Source organism: Electrophorus electricus, chromosome 15 (assembly GCF_013358815.1).
Source record: "Electrophorus electricus isolate fEleEle1 chromosome 15, fEleEle1.pri, whole genome shotgun sequence".
Lineage (NCBI taxonomy): Eukaryota > Metazoa > Chordata > Actinopteri > Gymnotiformes > Gymnotidae > Electrophorus > Electrophorus electricus.
In genome coordinates this window covers 6,201,351-6,226,018 of record NC_049549.1, presented here as the reverse complement: position 1 = coordinate 6,226,018, position 24,668 = coordinate 6,201,351, and the positions used below count along the sequence as shown (strand labels likewise).

At 39.6% G+C, this 24,668-nt stretch overlaps 1 protein-coding gene across 3 annotated transcripts in view; it reads left to right on the top strand.

The window, feature by feature from the left end:
* Window positions 1–16,130, top strand: part of tox (thymocyte selection-associated high mobility group box) — a 49,912-nt gene extending 33,782 nt beyond the window's left edge. For 2 of the 3 annotated variants that reach the window (XM_027027306.2, XM_027027296.2), the window contains 7 exons: window positions 2,631–2,876; window positions 7,795–8,046; window positions 8,487–8,714; window positions 10,762–10,842; window positions 11,185–11,535; window positions 14,090–14,238; window positions 14,495–16,130. In XM_027027306.2, coding sequence (XP_026883107.1) covers window positions 2,631–2,876; window positions 7,795–8,046; window positions 8,487–8,714; window positions 10,762–10,842; window positions 11,185–11,535; window positions 14,090–14,238; window positions 14,495–14,531 — 1,344 coding nt within the window. In that variant the 3' untranslated portion in view covers window positions 14,532–16,130. Of the gene's footprint in view, window positions 1–2,627; window positions 2,877–7,794; window positions 8,047–8,486; window positions 8,715–10,761; window positions 10,843–11,184; window positions 11,536–14,089; window positions 14,239–14,494 lie in introns of all 3 variants that reach the window. The other variant, XM_027027287.2, reaches the window with a different exon arrangement.
* The last annotated feature ends 8,538 nt before the right edge of the window (window positions 16,131–24,668 follow it).

Below are 24,668 nucleotides of genomic sequence, written 5' to 3'. Positions count from 1 at the left end.
TGGTGGGAGTAGCCACGGCAGCTGAGACGGGTTGAGGCTCAGTAACATCGTGACATCAAGGGTAGGTGTAGCTCAGCAGAAAGAGAAAATAGATTATTAGGCATGTCCCGGTACGAGGGTATTTAAATTAGGGAACTATAATGTGCAAAGATGGACTCCAGCATATCCACAGTTAAAAGGATATTGCCAGAATGAAACACAGGCATGAGGGCACCCTGGAACATCAGCATTCTGCCGCTCCCAGTCAACAAACTTGAGTGACGAGAGGTGAAGTGACAGCCTCATAACATCCTAGTTTACCATAACTTTCAATGTCCAGGGACTCCCACATCTACACCTTTACCTAAGATGGGAAGTAGTTATTACAATTCTTGACTGTACAGAGGTTTTCAGCCTAGCATTAAATATTGAGACTGTGTCTTGGGTCTTGAACATTTACAGGAAGGTTTTTCCAGTGTGGGAGCTTTATAGGAAAAGGTTCTGCCCCCTGCAGTATACTTTCTTATTTTTGGTACTAGTAAAGAGCCTGCACCTTTTGAACTATGTAGACATGGTGGATCGTAATGTACTAGGAGTTCTCTAAGGTACTGTGGGGCAAGACCATTCACTGCTTTGTAGGACATTAGAAGTATTTTATAATCAATACGAATACAATAACACTGTCACTCTCTTTAACATGCAGTATTTATTTAACTTTTTAAATTTAAGCTAAGCTACTCAAACAAGTCACATGTCAGCATAAATCATTTTTCTGTTTCTCTGGGTCTGTTTCTCATGTTTACCTATATCTGTCATCTCTGAAAGAGAGTAGTCTGATAGAGGGTAGAAAAAAAATTTCATACTGACCTTTCTGTGAAAAATGCTCATCACCCATTTTACTTTGTTTATTTTACTTGAAATAAAATCATTCCATGTAGTAAAAAACCCTACCAACATTAATGCAACAAACTGCTTATAGTTTTGTTTTATAGCAGTTTTTTTTTTCTTCAGAATTTGGCAGTAAAAACTTTCCTCTAAGGACCTTACTGTATGAATTATGCCAACATATTTCCCCCAAACAAAAGTCGACATCTGTGAGGCACAACACAATCAAATATGCAAATGAGCATGATACATCGGCTTTTAGAGGCAGAAGTAGGAAGCTCATTAAATCGATTATTGCAATCCTTAAAAGTAACAGTTGGACAGTTATTTGAGTTGAGTTTGGATTTGGAACCAATTTCATACCTAATTGCCTGTAGTTGGCTGTCTGACAGGTTCATTTAGTCTGCTACAAATAAAAGCTATATATTAGTGCTAATAAACCGGCAGAACAGAAACCCTCTCTGAGCCTTTGAAGGCGAGAGAGAGGATTCATTTGAATCATCTGGAGCTGAATCGGAGCGAGCAGTAGGCCTGGCAGCAGAGTTGTTCTGACGTCTTGCTTGTTTGCTGGAGCTCGGCTGCTTTTTTCCACGTCCTGATCCGCGTATTAAAGACTTGAGTAAAACCTGACATGTTACCCATGCTGTCTCTCACTTCTGATAATAAACTCCACAGATAAGGTTGCACACTGGATCTTCTCCCCATTCTGCTGACAAATAAATACATTCATGCATAAAGAAACATGCACAAAGTGTGTGTGTGTGAGTGTGAGTGTGTGAATGCGTGTGAGTACAAAATAATTCATGAATATACAGGCTTTCATCTCCTTATCTGCTTTACATCTTTTTCATCGCACACTAAACTGATGGGGGCCAGAGCACTTCAAGAGCAAAGGACAGAGTCCGAGCCCTTTTACCAAAAAAACAAAAAAGAACATAAAGAAGATGAAAAAAGAGCTGAATGTGCAGCCAAGGAAAACTTCACAGCCAAACTTCACTGCCACCCTAATAAAAACACGTTTTGTGGTGGTCTAATGAGAGTGACTGAATGCTTGAAATTTCAGTCCCCAAAAGCCTCACATGCTAATCATAAGCCATTGTAATGTTCACTGCTCTTTGATGTGTGTTGTTTTGTATTTATGCTGCACAGTGTATTTGTAGTTACAATTTATCTAACTTTTTATCAGTATATTAAATTGTCGTAATGGCAGGGTTATTTCAGTTCCAGTATTAGCAAACCAGAAAATGTTTTGAAGAATATATTAAGAAAAGAAGTTGTACAACCAATCACTTGGTTACTTAGGAATGTCAAATAACCAGTGTGTGTTTTTAAACCTGGCAGAGCTGCTCATCACTGCAATGTTTTATATATTCAGAGTCCCATTGTTTTTGAGGTGCTTACAGTTTCCTCCTATGACTTCATGTGCTTTGTCAGATAGGATCATTGTAGTGTACCATTTGTAATTCAATTAGTATAAAAAGTAAGTGTCCCACAAATGGTGTTGTTGTGGTATGTATCATATGATCCCATATTCTGTGAGGTGTCTATATGCTTGTTTGTATAGGTGTTGTTATAGATTAGGATAAAACACAGAATTACCTACTGGCTTGTAATAAAGCATAGAATTTGATATATATAAATATATCCAAGTAATGAACTTTAAGTGCAGTTAATTAAGTCAGTGTATTTGTTTATGTCTCAGCATACTTAGCCTTTCAGTAACCTTCATGCTCAAATGATCTCTGTGATTGTGTCCATGCCAGCAGTCCTATCCTGTACCTGGCCTGGGAGATGAGGATTTCAACATCCCCCCGATCACTCCCCCGACCCTTCCTGAACATGTCCTGGCCCACCTGCCTGAGACGGACTCTGGAGCATACCACCCCCTTTGCCCCCCTGTCTCTCAGAATGGACTGCACCCCTTCCACCTGCAGGGCATGGACCTGACCGGAATGTCTGTCCCCAGCATGGTGGGCCAAGATGGAGGTCTTCTCACCAACTCGCTCTCAGTGGTACGTGTCTCTTTGTCCCTTTTTTCTCTCTATCACTCTGTGCCTTTCTCTCCTCAATATCTCTTTCTTTTCTTCACCCCTAGGAGAATACTGAACTCACACTTTCAGGCATACTGAGGATGAAACGTAGAGTTTACCCAAAGGGGAATCTTTCTTGTTGGAGGGACCCCCTTATTAAGATAGCTAGAGATCTACAGTGAACAGTTGAGACTAGCTTATTTTCCTCAGAGAGGCTGCTAATGTGAGAAGCGCACACAGCACAGGAGCCTCAAACAGTGTGGTAATTGACATGAGCAAAGTACGTTACCACTTCATGTTGGAAGCTTGAATTGGCCTGCAGTATGATTCAGATAGCACCCCAAAAATTAACACTAATTTGATTGAATACATACAGACACAATGCCAGTTTCTCACATGATAAAGATAACAGAATAAAATTTAATGCCATCTGCTGGTGCACTCCACTTATAGTGTGCTCTTAAAATAGTCTCAGAGCATTTATTGAGACTTTTCAGTGTCCTGCTTTTATATGTTAAATATTGGGGAATATTGGGGAAATCATCACGCACAAACAAAATATGCATGGTTTTTGTCTCAGGTTTGTTTGAAGAATATTTTGTCTTGGGAATTATTCTTTAAAAACACCCAAAGACACCCTCAATTGTCCCCATTTTCTGCTTTTTTTAAATGCTTATCTTGGGTTAGTGAAATGTCCCTTTTGCATAAATCACTTCTGCAGAAACGAAACACATAGCATGGAATTGACTTTGCGCTGCAGAGATCGGTTGATGTGATTCTGACACATCTGGGGACTGGCGTGGTGTGTGACTAACTGTGGTTAGAGTTCAGGAGGGGAGGCTCGGTTCTGCCTCACGCATGAGTCAGAATGGAAGCAGCTCTTTTCAGCTTTCAGCTGTTGTTTTCCACACACCTTGTATCTACCAGGCCGAAGCCCAATATTGAGTGGTACTTACCCCTTCTGTGGTGCTATTAACCACAGAAAAACATTGCTTATGTAGCACTTGGTTTATGTTAATACTTCTATAATCATAACTACACTGCCATTGTTTTGGCAGTTGATTCATCAGAAATTAATACATAGGTGAAAAATGGTGGTTTCCAAAAATTGTGACTACTGAAAGCATTGTTTCAACATTGAAACTTGATACAACCTCTTTTTTTATAAAGTGCATTTATCATTCCTTTGGTGTTCCTTTCTACTTTGGGTTTTTCTTATTATAGGTTACATCAAAACACATCTTTTTCTTCTTCTTCTTCTTCTTCATCTTCATCTTATTCATTCTTCTTCTTTTTCTTTTTTTAAGGCATGGAGTGACATGTACACCAAAAGATTTCAAGATTCACAAAGGCATTTGTTCTTTTCACCTTAATGTTCTCTGAGCTTGGAGAACATCCATTTAGAACGACTATGAATTATGGTTGCCAGGCAACAGGACAGCGAGCTTGTAGTTGCAGTGCAGAATGAAAGAGCTAGCTGATGGAATTAATTTTCTCTCAGCATTAGCCTGTTGGAGCTGCCTTCTCCGGATGGGCAGAGAGGGGCATTTATGTGTATGCTACATTTTGCGATCATTTTATAGGGTCTCGGGACTTGTATTGTTTTGCCAGCACAAATACTACAGTTCAATGTGCTTCTGTTAGATTTAAAGGAAAATCATATACAAATATTGCTCGATTTCAATTTTCATTCCATTAAAGAGGAAATGTACATAACAGAATATCTAAAGAGATATGGTGAGGAACATGGAATGGGGCTTTTGGATTGGTTGGAGCGATCATATCTCTCTTTGGTGGTAAGATGAAAGAAGAGCGATTTCTAAGAAACATTTATTGCGAAGTTATTGGGAATATGCTCTCGGACCGGGTGTGCTTTCCAGAAATCTGACTGTCTGCTTAAATAAGCACAAGGTGATGTGTGCAAAATGTGTGGGTCTAAACAAAACTGACAGTGGAGGAATGGGAAGGCGGTAGAGAGCGAGCGCCGGTAAAGAGAGGCCATGTTGTCCTTCATCAGCTTAGAAGCCAATAATTCCTCATCTATCAGTGGTCTAAATAACACAAAATCACATGCAGCAATGGACATAAATCCCCATTCATCGTCAATTTTCAGAAATAAAGCAAAACATTTTACTGTGTGCTACAAAGCAAACACCACATCCAGAAATGTAATATCACAATTTAAGTAATGGTGTTTCCTGTTGCAGTCTGAGGAACCGCACCATTGTTGTGGAGACATTTTTGTAGAGCTCCTCTGAATCTGCATAGTCAGAACCTGCAGGCATGCATGCTGTTTAAAATTCAGCTAGTACCAATTAAGCCCTGACATAGAAATGACATATGCTGCTATAAGTGTTTAAAATGGTTTTACCTCTCACTGCTCATATATATGTCAAATAAACTTTAGGCATTTTAAATAATCAACAAATCATTAACAATTGAATTACCTAGAATTATAGCCTCTGCAAGTTTAAGTCTATTAGCCAAAGGGAAAATAAGACTTTTGTTTTAAATCCTCAAGTCAGACATGTTTTGTATTCTTTGCCTTAACATTTCATGTACATTCACTGTTTCTGTGCTTCATGTACTGTTGCACAAGGACATGAAATACACTCCCATCATTCTGCTAGGAAGAGTCCTTATCGCTGCAATGTACTTTTATTACCAAGCACAAACAACTGGCTCTGATCTCGTGCAGCACTTCAGCTATTTATACCTTTTTAATGGAAACAAAAGGATGTGAAAGTGCCCCTGAAGTGACAGGCTGCATAAAGTAGACATGATTTCCCCCTTTAAAGTGTCATTGGAGGCCATGGTAGAGTTGTGCTGCTTTTTTCCTGCCCTCTTAGTACATCTCTTTCACCACACTGCAGCAGTATAAGCATGCAAATAGCCTTCTGCTGTAAGTAAAATAACAATTTGGCCCTGTTATTTAAAGGAAATTGATATCAAATGAATATGACCTACCCTTCAGCATGGGTCATTGAGTCGCCAGTCCAGCCAGGCGATTGTTAGTTAAAACTTAAAAAGTGCAGAACAGGCAGCCTTTGGGGCTTTTGTCTGTGACCTCGTCATGTGACCTCTATTCATTCCCAGTGAGCCATTGTCCTCCCTGTACTAGAGATTAATGGCCAAGCTAAGATGATAAATACCATCACAGGCTCTCGCTGACAAACACAATTCAATACTTTCTAGTATCTTCTAGTACCCATGTTGACTATCAATCCAGCTACATTATATCTCTCTCCATCTTTCTCATGGGAGACGTTTTTATATTTATATGCATATAGAGACTGCTAAAGTGTGTGTGTGTGTGTGTGCGTGCATAAACACATTCACTCACTTATTGTAAGTGCAACTTGATTAGGCATGAAAGTTTCCCTGCTTTCCTACTCACTGTGCAAAATGCTATGGGGGGATGGAAAAACATCAACTCTTACCTCTAGAGTTTCATTTGCTGAGGAAAAAGAAAGATGACCTTTATCACCATGCGGGGTTTAAAAAAACTACAGCACGGCATGACAGTGACCTCAATATCTTCCTATTCATGACACAAGGTGGGCACTGTCTGGTGTTTTTTTTTTTTTTTTTTTTTTTTTTTTTAAAAAGCCCCTCTTCTAAATAATACACAAATCTGTCGTTAAAAACAGCACAAAATGCTGAGTGTTCCCATGGTACAGCTGCTGTCTCAGCAAACACGTGTTTTGCTAAAAATGAAAGTTTTTCCTTTTCAATTTACAGCATATCAGAATATACCATATACACCTTAGCTCAGCATCCTAAATATTTCCGCTCTTGAAATCAGTTACTTTCATTTCAAGAGAAACTAGCATTTACAGTAAAGCGGGACCACGATTAGTCAGTTAACTGCCGGGAATGATTTGCCGGGACTGAACCAGTCCGGATATTTTCCTGGCAGAATCAGATTATTCTGTTGAGCTGCCATTTTTGATCAGCTCTCTCCATCAGCCAGCTCACAAACACTGTACTTGTGGAATTTACAAATGCACAGACCACTAACATCTATTTTTACAATTCTAGCATCATTCATACATTGCTGCATCTCAGAAAACACATTGTGATATAATCTATATTTTCAGTTTTGTCATAGGCTCAGATAGTGTGATCATCGGAATGTTGAATGTTGAAGTGTAACTGAAAATTTCTCGGCTGGGCAAATTTTTCTGTTTCCACCCTCCTGCCAGCGCTGAGCTTAGCACGGGGAGGGGAGAAAAGTCACCTGTCCAACTCCAGCCTTACCTTCAATGCTCCACCTGTTAGGGGCTTTGTGCCTAAAACAATGGTGGGCGTGGGGTTCGTGTCAGGTCACCTGCTGGTACAAGCAGTTTCGAGTGACACACCACAGTGGGCTACTTAACATGGAGGAAGTGATTTTTTTTTTTTTTTTTTTTTTCCACCCCAGGCATAGAATAAGCAAAGCCATTCTCACAGCATTATTAACATCTTACAGTTTAGTGAAAAAACGGAACTCCCTAGTTAAAGTTATGCAGCTTATTTCTGAGGGATCAGAGCCTGATCTTCTCAGGAGTATATACTATATAAATAATGCATTACGAATAGTGCAGTTTTATGTGTTACAAATTAGATATTCAAAGCTTGACATGGGTCCTGGGTTAAAAGATGTGTTAGCATGTAGATGTTTGCATATGGATACCTATGCACCAGTAAGAGAACCAAGGAGATTGTTCTGTAGCATTCTGCTAAAGTTGTAGTTAAGCCACTTCAAACCATGTAACTCAACTTCAAAGAGGTTATAGTAGGGTTGCAACTCTGTCATTTGTTTTTGTTACAGTTGCTGCTTCAGTGCCTTTTTCTGTGGTTTGAAAGGGTGTGGTTTGGCTCAGTTTGGTAAGGCAAGTTTTTTCTTTTCCTCTGCCAGATGCAACAAATGGTCCACTCCGATTCACGGTACGGCAACCATCCACAAGTAGATGCACTCAGAACCAGGGTCCAGTCAGGCATGGTTCCCCAGGGTCAGCTGACTACCATCAACCAATCACAACTCAATACTCAGCTGGGAGTGAGCGGGAATGGTGGTACCCATGGCTCTCCATCTCCTCCCGAGAGCAAGTCGGCTACACCTTCTCCCTCAAGCTCTGTACACGAGGACGACACAGAAGAGGCTCTGAAGGTGAAACTAGCACCTTGGGTGCCTCAGATTGTCTATCAGATTATACACATACAGACACACATGCACATATTGTGCATACAACAAATATTTCTTCCCTTATGGACAGTTTTAATCTAAGTAGTTCCTGACCATATGGGAAGCAGCTTTCTGCATCACTCCTTGAGGCTAGTCCTGTAATCTCAGCCCTAAGATTATTTCAAAACCAATATAGCACATATAGGTGTATTACTACCAGCAAAGAATTTCCCAGTAATGGCACTCATAAATGGTACAGCACTGTTGAATAACTAGGCCCTTACTGATGAGTGTTTTCCTCGGCGGTTGCTGACTTAAGCAAGAGGTCGTTTCCATGTTCTTTGGATATGCCCCTGAGCTTAATTTCTCCCAACTCCTGTTTCCATATTTATGACACAGCACCTAAAACCCTGATTCTTCCACAGAATGGGGCAGAGAAGAGGCCGGCCTCAGACTTGGCCAAGAAGCCCAAAACTCCCAAAAAGAAGAAGAAGAAGGACCCCAATGAGCCACAGAAGCCCGTGTCAGCCTATGCCCTGTTCTTCAGAGACACACAGGCAGCCATTAAGGGCCAGAACCCCAACGCCACATTTGGAGAGGTGTCCAAGATAGTGGCTTCTATGTGGGATGGTCTGGGAGAGGAACAGAAACAGGTATGTGGTGGGTGGGAAATGCCTTACATCTATGCAACCTCAGGTGTACTTAACTGGATCTAATTAGTTACACAGCCTTGCATATACACAATGTTTCCATGGGCACAGGTGTGCTTGACTACATCTAATCACAGTTACATAAGCTTTTTCACAGCACATACAAAACCTCATGAATACACCATAGAATCTAATGATTGTTACACAACAGCTTCAAGTACATACAACTGGAAATTAAACTCAGGTACAGGAAACTGTTTATAATTATAGTTACCAGACCTTCAGTATATACACTACTGTGTACTGTGTACAACAGGTGAAAATGCCAGTATGGGAATTTCACTAATTTGTTTGAATGGATGGATTGAAAAGATTGTGATGATGTCTGTACATGCTAAAACATGTAATTGGTAAAACTAGGAGGTTTTTCAAAATAAAACAGATCGAATCTACATTCATTTCCTATGTGTTTAACTGAGTGACATCACTGAATTTGAGCTTAATCAGCACCTAAGCCCAATGGGGCAGCATCAAGAACAACTTTGTTAATTTATTTAAAATTTTATTTTATTTTATTTATTTATTTATTTGACCATTTTCCCATTTCCAGAATACAAAACACAACTGATGCTTTTCTGTAAAAATGTATCTTTAACTCTTCAATTCACAGGCGGGACAGTCCCTCCTGTTGGCAGTGGTGAACTGCTTTTGGCAAAAGCACCAGCTCAAACCAGCGATAATGCTGTTTAAATAGGTGCCAAGAGGTTAGCAATCCATGCTTTGCAAAAACAGAGCAGTTTTGTGCAGTTGGCCAGTGCATAAATGTGGTTATTTGCCTTGAGCATACCGCAGGTCTCATTTATGTTGCATGTTATGACAGAGGTAGTAGTGGAAACAGAATGCGACAAGATGTAGCTGCTAATTTCTTCCTGTCTAGACATACATGGACACATTTGGCCACAGGTTTTTTTTTCTCTTTGCTTTTTTTTTTGGTTGTTTTGTTGTTTTGTCATTGTCAGTCTAAAATCTGTTAGGTTTTGCATTAAGAGAAACATTGGTGTGAAATTGGTATGAAAACAGGGTTATACATTGTTGGAAGTTTAATATCAGGTGTTACTGATTTTATTTGTTTATTTTTGTTTGTTTTATCTGGTGTAAAGTGAGTTTGGTTTTATTGGTTTAAGTGCTAAACTGATACTTGGACAGAGCTTAAGACTTTCGCCGGCTGTTGCAACCAGTTGAAGCATGATATCAGCACTACTAATCTTAGTGCATGCAGTTTCAGGAAAACAGTCAATTATTTAATTGTTAAGTCAGTTTTTTCTCACCTATATTGTCGTTTGTGTAGGAGATTGGGTAGATATTGAGAATGATATTGAAAATTTCTAAAACATTTGCAAATTAAAATGTAGTCCTTTGCAGTTAGGGGGTGAGAGAGGCTATAAAAGAGTCAGTAGTGTATATTTTGCATTTTTCATCACTGTTCAAGCAAAGAAAACATTTTTCATAATGTTGTTTCACACAGTGAATAAACTAAAACTTCAGAATATGTTAATGTTATGTATCATAGACATTTTCACAATGACAATGAGTGGTCCAAACACCCCAAGCCTTTATTTTGCATCTCTTTCTTGATTTTTTTTTTCTGTATAATCCTGTTTTAGAGCCAAGCATTGTATTTATTTATTACTCTATAAATCACTGTGCCAGTGGAATAGAAGGAAGCTTAGGGTGTTTGCCTGGTTAGAGAAGACTGTGTCTCTCTGCTTTCAGTCGCTAGTTGGTGGAGGCAATAAACATTCAGATATATTGATGGGCAAATAATTACACATATGGAGCACCTGAAAAGGGAAACATGAAGGGACCATAAAGTCTGCATTGATGTCTAAAGTTTCCGTGCACTTAAGCAACACTCCAGCAACCATTTCACGTTGGAGCTCATAAACAATGTACCATCCTGAGTTTCCCCATGTACACGCACATAAGAATATGAAGAACTTCAATCTCAGTGTGCTTTTCTCTTTGTTTTTGACTTGTTTAATGATAACAGGTGTACAAGAAGAAGACAGAAAGCGCTAAGAAGGAGTACCTCAAACAGCTAGCCGCCTACAGGGCCAGCCTTGTCTCCCAGGTATGTGGCTACACCTCCTCAAGCCTCAGTCATGTCTAGTGCAAGAGTAAAATGGCTCCAGTGAACGTTGTGTTCCTGCTGATTCAGCTGCTCATTCTGTGATAGCCATGCGCCTCAGCATGCCGGGAGCTTTCTTTAGCACTTTTGTTCTTCTAGCTGCCACGTGAGCTTGCTCATAAAGGAATACATCACCCTGAGAAATGTGGTCATTGCTAATAATGACTGAAGGCTATTTGGAGGTGTGTTAGCATTATGCTGATGCTAACTGCTTCCAGATAGCTTTTAGCAATTATTAGCCATGTTAGCGGTTTTGGCTAGCGATTTACCCTAATCTGCCTCCAGACTTACAGTGACCCGGGCGATGTGAAAGTGTCTCAGGCTTCTCAGATGATGGGCCCCAAGCCTCCTGTGTTCCCTGGGGCAGGGCAGTCCCATGCAGGCCTCTACATGGGTTCCCCCTACCATCAGCAGCCAGGCCTAAGCTCCCAGCTGCCACCCATGCAGGCAGGCCTGGCTCGAGGGGGCCCATCCCGGCCCAGTGTCCCCATGCCAGGCACCGTGAGCATGGGTGGCATGGCAGCTACGAGCCCCCCTCCACTCCAGATCAGCCCCCCACTCCACCAGCACCTTGGCCTGCAGCAGCAGCAGATCAGCAGCCATGCATTGCCACTACACTCACCATCTATGGGCCAGGTGAGTATTCAGATAAATACATCCATGTACAAACACACACTGCCACTACACTCACCCTCTATGTGCTAGGAGAGTGTACAGACACTGCTTCTGGCATCTTCATCTATGGGCCAGTTGAGCTCAGGCATACACACACACACACATGCGCACAACTATGGGTGTGCACTGTATCAGTGTACACCCGTGTATGTGTGTGTATATGAGCATGTGAATATAACTACTGCTCATAGTGTGTAGTGGATGTGTATTTGTAGGAATATGTGACTATGGGAAGTGCTGTTTATCCACCAGATGCTGCTGTTTCATTTTTCATAATTTCCGGAACTTTCCTTCCATCTCTCACACCAGCGAATGAGGCAAGAAGAGAAGCCATTAATATCTGCCAGCTTGTTTTATGTCCACCGAGTGTGGGGGAAAAAGCCTGCCATATCACACAGACAGATTTTCAATTTTCCCTCTGTAATAAACAGATGCATTAGGATTTGGATGTGATTTAAGGTTGGACAGAAAAAACACATTGAGATTGATGAATACATCAGTCTAGAAGACAAAATACTTCAGCTATCTGATGAAAACAGTTTTTCAGATTGAAAAGAAGGAAATGAAATTAGTTCTCTGCTAAAGTATATAACTCGAGAAGGCTTCTTTTTGTCCATCCTCTCTTCCTTCTTGTGTATATTGGGCTACAAGCTTTTTTAGGACTACCCTCACCAACAAATAAACATCTCTGTCCCACACATACATAAATATACACACACAGAAATCCAATTAAAGACCAAATGACCCGTATTGACATCAGATTCATGAGGTTTATTGTTTTTTCCATGCTCTTTTATCTGTGTGTTTCAAACCAAGTACAGTGTCAGAAGTAGCAAGTCCTTTGAACCCAGTGAACACTCCCTCCCATTATTAGCAACAGTGCTAATTAAACACTTAAGAGCTCAGCTAGAGGTGGCTACGGAGAGGTTTGAAGCCTGCTTCTTCTCACCCACATACACAAACACACATACACACACACATATGTGGTGAAAGTCACGCCGATGCCATGTCAGAGCATTTCATGCTTTAATGGCTGTAAGTAGGGGTGCAACTGAGGGCCTGGGGAATCAGTCTGTAATGAAGATTAGCTTTCTGCCTGGGGGATGTGTGGAGTGGGGTGAAGTGGGGCATCTTCAGTGCCAAGCCAGGACTGAAGAATTCTTGGGGGAGGGGGGTGCAGAGAAGGTGAAATGTGACAGCAGCATTGCTCTGTAACTGTAGCTTTCATGATAACATAGTGGTAACCATTAGAATAGCTGTTAAGTTCGAAATTTCCTGTGTTTTCATCTTCCAGTTTGCATTCCACAGTAACATGGGGCTGTATTGATGCTATTACTTGCTGAGAATCACATATTTCGAGTTGAAACAGTTCCCATGGAAAAAAAAAAAAGTTAAACATTCCCATTTGAATATGAAAGCCTATTGTTATAAGTTTCTCTTCTTGGGAATTCTGGGAAAAGAGCAACTACTTGATTGAATTTCATGTGTTCCTTTTATCACCACTCAGCAGGCAAATTAACTGTTGCAGTGGATGATCATCATTATAAGCATTGAAAAAAAGGGGTCTAATTTCCATGCAGATTATAATACAAATTTGGCTAAGGTCCAATTTTAGATTACCACTGCATTACTTGTATGGCTGTGTCAATCTTCTGCAGGAGAGTAAGAATGCTTAAACTTGGCTTTTCTTCCTTTCCATTTGGGGAGGGTGAGGGGTCTAAGCCCGCTTCACAGATCCGTCCTTTATGAGGGAGCTTTAAATCCGAAGGGGAGTAATAATCCACGTTTCATTTTTGCATATTTGTGGAGCGCAAACAAAAACTTTTTCTTTTTCTTTCTCTTCTTCTTGCTGAGCTAAGACTAGCGTGGTGTGTAGGGAGGTGGGGGCTTGTGGGGGGAGGGGGACACAAAAGGGCAGATGGAGTCTTTGTGTCAGAATGAAGGGGAAGAATGTGCAGAACAGTCCATGAATAGGTAGAATCTCTGGAGAGGGAGAAAAAAAAACGCAACCACCTGCTGTCTTGGTCTTTCAGGCAGATTCTCTTGTGTACCGCTTAGATTAACTTCCCTTTCACACACAGTCTTTCCTGGGACTAAGAACAGAGGAAAAAGTCTTCAAATTAGAATATGCACTTTGTTCATTCCCCCCCCGAAGCTGCAGTAATGTTTAGTCGAGCCCATCTTTGTAGCACTTGCATCATGTCCACTTCAAAACATGCCGAATGCCAGTTACACATGGTGACATGAGTTGGATGAGATGCTGTTTTCATGTTTCTTCTATGTGGCTGTGATAAAAGGGTTTGAGTTCTAAAAGGATTTGGGGGGGGGAAAAAATACACCAGGGAATTCACCTTTTTGAAGCCATTGTGTAAATTTTAAATACAACATGTAGCTTAATAATAATAATAATAATAATAAAAAAACTAAGCATCATATCTTTCGTTATCTTTTTTTCTTTGTGCTTTCAATCCAGTCATCATGCTGCTAATCCCCTGTCGTTTTCTCTCTTTCACAGGGCTTTCCTCTGCAGGCGGAATATCAGAGCATGATCAGCGTGTCGTCCTCTGCTGGACCAGGTATGTCCCCCTCCATGGACTACCGAGCAGGCTGCAGGAATGGGCCGAATCAGAGCCTTGACTGGACCCCCGATTACTGCAGCAACGGGTGAGAGCCTCTAACAGATTTTACAGGCTAATAGATGAACAGAGAAAGGTAGTTAAGAAGCTAAACATACATGTAGACTGATTGAATGTGCTTGTGTTCCATCTGTTGTTCAACCATGTCCTGATTCAGCACATTCCCAATAGCAACAGCTGTATGCCACCATGCATTTTTAATGGTGGCTGTTTTTGTGTGTGCATGCTTGTGTGTGTGTGTGTGTGTGTGTGTGTGTGTGTGTGTGTGTGTGTGTGTCCCACAGTGCACTGCAGAGAGATAAAGCCTTGTATCTGACCTGAGTGAGACCATCATTCCCTCAACTCCTTCAGCTCTGCAGGACCAAGGCAGTTCCTCCTCACACTCCAGCAATCCAGTGACTGATCTCCAGCCTACTCATCCAGGCCTTAGACACAACACACAAAACACACACACACACACACACACACACACACACAAATAAAGTAAAAAATAACACTGCGTGTTCATGTGTGAGAGTGAGTATTGTTCTTTTGTCATGACTCACTCTTTTAACAGAACCCTTTCTCTATGGGGTTTGGAATACATTTCTTCTCTTAGCCTCTGACATTCAGACATTTGGGAGTTTAAAAATAGTGAAAGCATGAAAATGTAAATTCTAAAAATAAAATCACTTTAAATACAATCATAATCCTTCTGATGCTAGAGGTTTAGTGCCCCAGCATCCCACCCCCAATAACCAGTGTTTTGGTCCTGATTAATATTTAAGAAGCTCGTGAAATGTGTTATGGAGATTGGTCATGAATGAGTGAAAGGAATGGCGTAGGTCAAACTGTGAGCTTGTCAGTCCATAAGCACTTATTGCTGGGTCTTCAAGGCTCTAAGATCTCAAAGACAGAGACAGCGAATGAATACCAAAACTGCTAAACTTTTTTGTTGTTGCTGTTTTAAATAAAGAGAAAAATCACAATCTGAAAAAAAAAAAATCACATCAGAGAATGTGTGGATAATTTATCTCCCCCTACACACACTCTCCTTCTCTCTTCTGTCTCCCTCTTTCAAGCTACCCTACTCTCCTTTGTATATTTTTTGCTCTCTCTGTAATGCTCTTTACTAGTGAACTGCCTTAGAAACAGAATTTTGTTGTAAGTATAAAGTGATTGTTCATAGGGACTGCTATGAACTACTTAGTGGCTTTTAGCCCAGATTTCAAGCTGTAAATAGAATCTGTGTGATTATTACTCCTAGAGTATAAAGGTTGGATTTTTTAGTTCCAATGTGATTTTGAATTGGACCACACCGGTTCATTTTTAGAAGCAAAGAGGGGTAACTAACCGAAAGATGTTCCATATTCCCTTGGCATTGGTATCGCCAGCTGATTAGAGCAAAAATATGAAAACTGGAAATCTTTACTTTACCCAGTTTTAAAGATGATGATGCCACCAACCCTTGAGATAGCATGAAATGTTCTGAGTTCATAAAAAAAATAAATAAATTTAAAAAAATAAAGGAAAAAAGTTTATTTTGTACTACATAAAATAACTTCTTTTGTATCACTTCTGCCATATTGATTTATGTCATCCAAGCTATGTGTAAGAAAGTGTCAGAAGCTTGTATGGTGTTAATTGGAAGCAGTGGCAGACCGGAGAGTTGCTGTATATCCCTGACATATGGCTGATCAGTTACTATTCCTCTACACTGTGTCTATATGAAATCTTTTTATGGTACTTGTTTGCGCCTATTTATGAGAAAAAAAAATGTAACTGTAGGTGGTTTAAGTAATTATGTTAGCATTCTGGGGATGTTTTTCTGTTCATTCGTTTTTGCAGAATTGATCCAGGCAACAATGTGAATAATTCTTATTTAGTTTTTATTGTGTTTGAAGAATAAAGGCAAACCTGCATTTTTTGTGCAGTAATCAATTACCGTGCAATTGCTGTTCTTTTGATAACATTAGATATTTTAAACAGTAGGCCTTCAAATAGACCTACAGAGTATTATGACAGCCAAAACATTAGACCTAAAAATAGCGCATACTGTGTTGCATTATTTCTACGTTCATTTTGTGTCAGTATATATAAATGCTCACACTTGGGTTTGTCTGTTGTACTTTTGAATAAAAGGTTTGCGCTGTCACACAGTATGCAAGTGTAGGTCTATTATAAAAAGTGGATACCAGGAGACTGCTATACTCGCCTACATGGAAGAGCCCTTCTGTGGAGCTGCAGGAGCTGACTAGTCATTTACATCCTTGACACTGGTTACTCCTGGATTTAAGCAGTATAAACCAAAAACCAATTATCTCCACTTCATTGGCTGCCGTGTGAAAAGAAAAATGGTTCGTGAAATTGTCGGCTTATCGCAAAAATTAAACTGCCACTTTTTTCGACGGTACCTTGCAAGCGGTTAGCCACGTTCAGCTAATATTTTCCTCTAGCTGAAGCACAAACTTTTTGCTAAAAATAGTGGCAAGCAATAGTGACTGAACTACGAGCGCTCAGTACACGAGGAAGTAGGATGGTATCTGACATGGGAGCCCTAAAAGTAGCCTATTGCCGTATTATATTATATCTACCTTTGTTTTGTAAGTATTACAAGTTGTCCCTGTATTTATAATGTTCATGCGTTCTGAGTTCTTCGTGCTAAAATGCTAGCATTTCAAATTAGGTTGCGTTCAGACGTCCCTTCATGGCTTGCTTTAGCTTTTTTTTTCGTATTATGGCGTGATAAAATACTGCCATCTGGTGATAAATGAAAGAGTTGCAGATGGAAATGTAACCCCTTAGTCACGGTATAATATTTGTCACAGTGTAGGTTCAAATGTATGTGATTAAAGGCCAAACTAGTTCTTATTATAGGATTCCTTTGAATTGTCGGACACTAATACGTCAATTACAGCAGTTCACAACACTACTTTATTGCATTGTATTTGTAATGTTAGTCATTTAACACCTGTGTTCATCTGGTGTGCGTATGAGTAGAAATTAACGTAAAATTTTCTGATGTGTAATATATTCTCGCTCAAAACTTTGCTTCCTTCTTATCAATACTGGGAACAGACACTAGCCAGACAGTGCGGGGTGGTTCCCCTTTACAGTTCCACACCCTCTCAAAGTTCCATCTCAGCTTACTTGTTAGCAGTCTGAATCAAGACATCTGTAAAGTTGCTTAGTGTAAAAATAAATAAGAATAAAATTGAATTGAAGTTTTTGAAAGCAAAATTATTTATTTATTCCACTGGCATTCACTTATGATTTTTAAAAAGTGAAGTTTGTATGTGTCTTTTTCATTTGTTTTCATTTATTAGCTGTCTATAGAACTGTTCTAATTAGATTTAACAAAGTTTAAACAGAATGATTCCTCAGAAAGGAGGAGTAAGGTAGCAGTATAGAATTTAAATTGTGATTGTTTCAAAGCATAATTGTTTATTAAAATAAATGGACAATTGTTTTAAATAACTACAGATCTGTAATGAAGCCCCCTAATGCAAAAGCTAAACAGTGCTTTATTCTCAATGGCTATGTTTGTTCATGGGCACCTACCAGTAACCAAAGACAGAGTCATCCCTGTGTAACCTGATCAGAGTATTCACCAAGCAGAATTTCTCAGTTTAGCCAGACATCTTAAGCCCAAATTCAAAACGCTTAAATAGAAGAAGAGTTGAGGGACAATCCTGGACTTGGACAATCCTCAACTTGAGCTTGGTCTTAATTTATCAGTCTAAAGAAAAATCCTGCTTTTTGGAATACCCCTCTGGTTTCAGGTATTGTTGATGTTAATGTTTTAATTTGTTTGTTGTTTTCCCCAATGGCTACAGCCTGATGATCACAGTAGCACAGTGTAACATTTTAGCACTGTGAAAAACACCATAGGACATGCATATCATTATATAATGTTATGGCTCTACCTCATACAAAAGATGAATAGGGAGTCAAGGACTAGTGGAACAGGGCTGAAAAAAAAGATGCATTTAGTACCATTCAATCTAGTTTGTCAAATAAAGGTAAATAATTCTGAATACTCTTCCCCTGCTAATGTCAAGCTTCCTAACAAAAAGCCCCCTGGTGCCAGATGTCTCAAAAGATCAAGGTGATGCATCTTTTATTTTCTACAGTGATACTGATCTTTATCTCATACAAAGCCTCTTCTACCCAACCCACTCAGTATTTCTCTGCAGATCCACACACACTGGCTCTGCGCCCTGTATATTTCCTTTTAATTCTTGGCATGAAATAGGGTTTTGTTTTTATGAGGGAGCGGGGTGGGGGATAATTTGCTTCAAAATACAGATATTTTCTACATGGGTCTGGAAGCAAATTTCTGCAAAGCTGCTTTGTGACCTGTGTATTGTGTATTGTGATGCTGTATTGTTGTGATAACATTATCATCTAAGCATAACACATCCCTGTGTGAAATAAACATAAATATAATAAACACAAGACAGCCATTTAGTCATTAGCAGGAAAACAAGCCATTTTTTGTCTAGGTTAGACATTCTTTTGGGCTTTCTGAATATTCCATGCAGAGGCCTAGAAAAGAGCATTCTTTCCTTTCACAGCTGCTTTTACAAAACATCCTTATATGCTCATTTCTCCATCCTTCCTTTTTAATTTCTTCTTCTCATCGGCAGCCTGTCTGAACAAGCCTGTCAAGGATTAACAGGTGTCTGAACAAATTATTTTAGTTCTTGAAAAGGCCTAAACACTCCATAAATCTCACTTAACCTGTCACTTTTCATACTCATACAAACTCTTGACCTCTTGACCTGTTCAACCACTGCAAGATCAAAACTAACATTATGCACATCTTGATCTGATAAACTGTTAAATTCAAACTAACTTGCACACATAAAGCTGTATTGTTATACAACTCCTTTTTTATTTGCTACTGTTACGTTTCCTTCGTTATCTGCATAATGGCCAGTGGCATAATCTAGCAAATGTGTTGCTCCCATGCAGTTAGAGAGGAAGCTCATTAAGAGGTTCTTGAAGGCACCATTTAATGGAGCTGCTCTGACTAGTATTTTTGGAGAATTCAGCTGATAACTAAAATGAGTCTCATTGCAGCTATTAAAGACACTATTGCACTGATAGCTCTGTATCTTCCTAGTGTTTATTCTTTCTTCTCTCCTTCACTCCATACATCTTTTGTTTTGCTTTTTCTTTTGTTTGTTTGTGTGTGTTTGTGTGTGTGTTTTTCCCTCAGTAACTCTCATCTTTCTCTTCCTGTGCCCTCATGTACTTCCTCTATTCACTCTATTCACTATACAGAACTTTGGCTTTGTGTGCATGAGACCAGAACATAACACACACACACACTCTTTTTATTCTCCTAGTTAACTGTATTTATAACATTAGTCTCTGAATAAATAATCACAGGTAAGTCTGGTAACATTTAATCAGGTGAATACTACATGAAAGGCACCATGCACAGCTCTCTGCTGCTGATACCAAATTGAAATCATCTGGCTCAGTGGACAGAACATTTTACTGGTATGTGTACTACAAGACAATTATCATTCTTTTTTTCAGAGTTTGCCTCCAATGACAAAAGTTAATAAGGTGGTAAATATAAACACAAACATAAGATTAGAACTCGTCATTTCATTTGGTGTGCTTTATATGTAGTATTATATGTAGTGTTAATATTTATGTGCATAGTTCAGTGCAAATGGGAAACTATTTTGTGGTGCTAAATTGCAAGCAAATATCTGTGTACTATCTCACCAGCAGTGCTAACCAGAAATATAAATGTGCAAGTCTTTGAATTGTTTTAAGAGCTCTGGAACCCTGGCACAAACATTTCTTATAATCACCATGAGCACTTATTAATGTGTCTTCCACCCTTATGTAGTTGAATTAGTCATGTCAACTATATTCATAGTATTTATAATAAAATCCATATGACACTACAGAGCTGCCCAGCTCCAGACCTGGAAATCTACAATTTCATACCTAATTTAACATGCCAGATTGAGATCATTTGGTACAGTGGAGCACAAAGGAGTGCTTCAGCTACCCCTGAAATATACACTCCATACCACCCACACTAATCTTAGCAAAATTGCATATTATTTACACTCTACATTGTGTTGAGAAGTGATTACAGCTGATTTAATAGTGAATCAAATAAAATATTATATATTGTGACCCATATTTTTGCCCTTTGACATTGACGTTACATGATTTAATTGGCCCTCTCTTCTTCTGCTTAGCTTCTCTGCTTCTTTCCTCTGTTGTCTCTTATTTTGGTCTTTATTTTCAGAAGTGTTTTGTTTTTCAAGTTAGTGTTAGAGCACATTATTTACAGAGTCCAAAAAGGGACGTTTTTCCTTAAGATTTTTTCCTTAAGTATTTCTTGGCTACCAAAATCAGAATGTTGGACTATGTCTTTTAATTTACAGAATAGAGTGGCACCAGTGCAAGGTCTCAGTGTGGAATTTTGCAAAATCAGTGAAAATAACAGTAAATTTCAGCCAGTCAAAACCCCCTAGCAGAGTTACAGGTCCCCAGCCTGTGGACACACAGCAGCCACCTTCATCCTTGGGGATGACTATCAATGACATGAAACACCAGAAACTCATAGTTTGATGTATACTCAATATCACAGTCTCTGTGTTGAATGAAAAGCTCCCAACAATAATGGCTGAATACACAACAGTGAAGCTGACTATTGTGAATGTTGGCAAGAATGACACAAGAAAGCAGGAATCTGAGTTATTAAAAAGGGACTTTAATAATCTTTTCAACACAGTTAGCAAGTTCACTGTACAGTGATTTATCAGTGGGCTTCTTCATGCGTAGAGAACAAATATGTTTTCAAGGCTATATGGATTTAAACACTTAGCTACATAAAAGCTTTAGATCTAACAGCGTGAACTTTGTTGACAATTTTAACCTGTTTTATGGGCACACAAACAAGAGGGGTGTCAAATCTCTGTCAGAGAATTTAAAGGGTACTTATTATACTCATTTTCAGTGTTTATAATTAAATTTTTTGGGAGCTACAAGAATTTACATGCTTCAATGTTCCAAAAACACATAATTTATCATACTGTACATCTCTATTCACCCTCTGTCTGAAACACTCTATTAGAGCTCCAAAGTCTTTAAGTCCCGCCTTCTTTAAGATCACCCACTCTGTTTTAGACAAGCTTACCAGTAAACAGTCAAAAAAAAGATCGTGTATGAGATTACATCATCTTGTAACATAGGAAATGGTCTGCAATTCCAATGAGACATTTCAGGCAGCTAGGAAAGGTGGTTTCTATAGGAAAGAGATATTCTTTCTGGTGTGTACATTGGTCTTTGTAACTTTGCAGACTGTTTGCATACACACAAAGCTATATAACACATTAAAGGAAAGGTTAAAACCAGAAAAGCATAATATGCTTTCTAAAAAGCATATTATTAATTTTCTCAGTGAGCAACTTATCCACCCCTAATGGTGGAGATGCATCAGCACAAACACGCAAGGACTCCCTTGCATTGGCTGATTAGACCACTCCAGAGCTACATCCTTCCCTTACTGTGGATGCTCTGATGGAGCTGTAGACTTTGCCTGAAAGTCAGGGAGATGCTTGAGAAACCCCATGAGAGCTCTATGCTGTCCTTTATCTCTACTACCCCCTCATCCCAGCTGAACCTCCCGGCAATGAGGGAGAAGCTAATATCGGCTGGAATGAGACTGTCACTTTCCCTGTCAGCCAGCCTTCAGGTCAGCCCAGCTTCTTCTCTACCCTCTTCCACTGCCTCATGCCCACTTCCATCTGTTATGTCCCCAGTTCTGACTGTCTGGTGGGTCTGTGTTTGTGTGTCTCTATGTTTTCCTGTTCAGAGGGCACCGTGTTACCATGTTTGCCATTCCTGATTGGCTGGCCCTGCCCAACACTCCTGATTTCAACTCTTTCTTAGTATAACCCTGTTTGGTTTGGCTGGCAATTGTAAATACTTATAAATAGTCTTGTGAATTGTGAATCGTGTTATAATGCACTCTGTGGGTTATAGCATGTCACACTTTTAATCTCTACTCCATTGTAAGCAGGAGCCCAACCCACTAGCATCCACTTTAATGGAAGAAGACACCTTAGTTTTAAGCAGTATGGCACATTAATATTCTTTGGATTCATGCTACTACAGTGTGTCTGTAATTTCTTGCATGCCAGTGCTTATCAGAAACAGAAAGAATGGAGAGCACATATCAGATACCTTAAATGTATCCTGCAGTATATAAAATGTGAGCAAAGCAAACAGGTTACTAAGTTATTTCTTCTAAGGCTGTGGTGTCCCCCAGGGTTTGATTCTTGGGCCACTCTTTTTTAAACTGTGTTTTCACTTGGCCAAATCTTAGAAGATTGTAAAAACTGTCTATGAACCAAACTGAAATTGAATCTTGTATCCCACTGAAATGTAGCATCAATAAATTCAGGATTTTTTTTTTATGACTGAATAAAAGTCATACATGATTGAAAATATTAGGAAAAAAATCATTGTGCTTCTTCAGATTCTGTTTATCTGCAAATGCATTTTGAAAGCTGCCTAGTTACAGCAGATAAAGAATTAAAATCCTTTCCTCCAATTTGCCTTAGGGAACTAATTCCTCTGATAAATTCTTCAAAATCCTCCTTATGCATACTTGTTCCTGTTCTTACTTATTTTTAGGAAAAAGTAAGGGAAAGAGCCTTTTCCTATTCAAATCAAATCAAATCAAAATTTATTTATATAATGATTTTTACAAACCAGCTTTACAAATGTCAAAATCCAAGCAGCAATTGAGAAAGCCAAGGGTGACAGTGGCAAGGACAAACTCCCTAGAGCATGAGGAAAGAACCTTGAGAGGAACCAGGACTCAAACGGGGGGCCCATGCTCCTATGGCTGACAATGGTCACCACAATAATAACAATTTAAAGACTAAAATAAATAAGAAATTAAAACATAAGTCATTAATGTCTAGTCCAACTTTCTAGTGATCCTAGTCTTGTCCTGTGGTGTGCATGTGTCAGAGATCCATCCCACAAGAGAACATCCATTGAGGGCAACAGAGTAGCAGTTAGCTAATGTGGCGGTGTGGTGCACTACAGGAAGGGACATCGGGGGGAAGTGGGAGTAGCCGTGGCAGTTGAGACGGGTAGAGGCTCAGTAACATCATGACCTCCCACAAGAAAATGTCCATAAGGGCAACATAGAGAAGTTGGCTGGGGTGGAGATGTGGTGGGCTACAGCAGGGGACATCAAGGGGTGGTAGAAGTAGCCAAGGCAGCTGAGATGGGGTGAGGCTCAGTAACATCACGACATCAGATGTAGATGTACCTTGGCAGAAAGAGAGACTAGATTAGGCATATCCAGGTATGAGGGTGTGTAAATTAGGGAACTAATAATGTGCAATGACAAACTCCAGCAGATGTAGCTATGGCAGCACAGCTGAAAGGAAAGAGCCAGAAGGAAACACAGGGCACCCTGGAACAACAGCACTCCGCCACTCCCAGTCAACAAACTTGAGTGACAAAAGAGTGGTGAAGTGACAGCCTCATAACATCCTAGTTTACCATAACACTCAATGTCCATGGACCCCCACATCTACACCTTTACCTAAGATGGGAAGTAGTTAATAAAATTCCTGACTGTATAGGCTAGGTTTTCAGCCTAGCATTAAATATTGAGACTGTGTCTTAGTCTCGAACATTTACAGGAAGGTTATTCCATAGTTTGGGAGCTTTATAGGAAAAAGCTCTGCCCTCTGCGGTAGATTTTCTTATTCTTGGCACTAGTGAAGAGCCTGCACTTCTTGATCTAAGCAGACATGGTGGGTCTTAATGCACCAGGAGTTCTCTAAGGTACTGTAGGGCAAGACCATTCACTGGATTTTGTAGGTCATTAGAAGTATTTTATAATCAAGGCGAAATCTTACTGGGAGCTAATGTAAAGTAGCTAAGATAAGAGTGATGTGATCAAATTTTTTAGTGTAAGTAAACACTCTGGCTGCTGCATTTTGAACTAGCCGGAGCTTGTATAGGCACTAAGTAGTACAACCTAATTGTAGGATATTACAGTAGTCCAATCTTGAAGTAATAAATGCATGGACTAGCTTTTCTGCTTCATGTGATGAGAGTATGTTCCTAATCTTTGAAATGTTCCTAAAGTGGAGAAAGGCAGTCCTAGAAATATTATTTACATGAGCTATTAAACTGCTCAGTTACAAAATAAACTTCTAAGTTTAGACTTATTTAGGTTCCTTGGTTAGACTTATTTACCAAGCTTTTGTTTAGCTCCTCTTATATAAAGGCGTAAAACTTGGTGTCAAACATACATAAAGTTTTAATCTGAGGTGTTGGTACTTTCATCCGGGCACTTCACACATTCACTCGTTTGTGATGGTGAGTCTGGAATGTGTCAGAGATCCCTCAGGACTGTGGTGACCCACCCTCAATATTACAGATAGGCCTGTTGAAGATGCATATTGA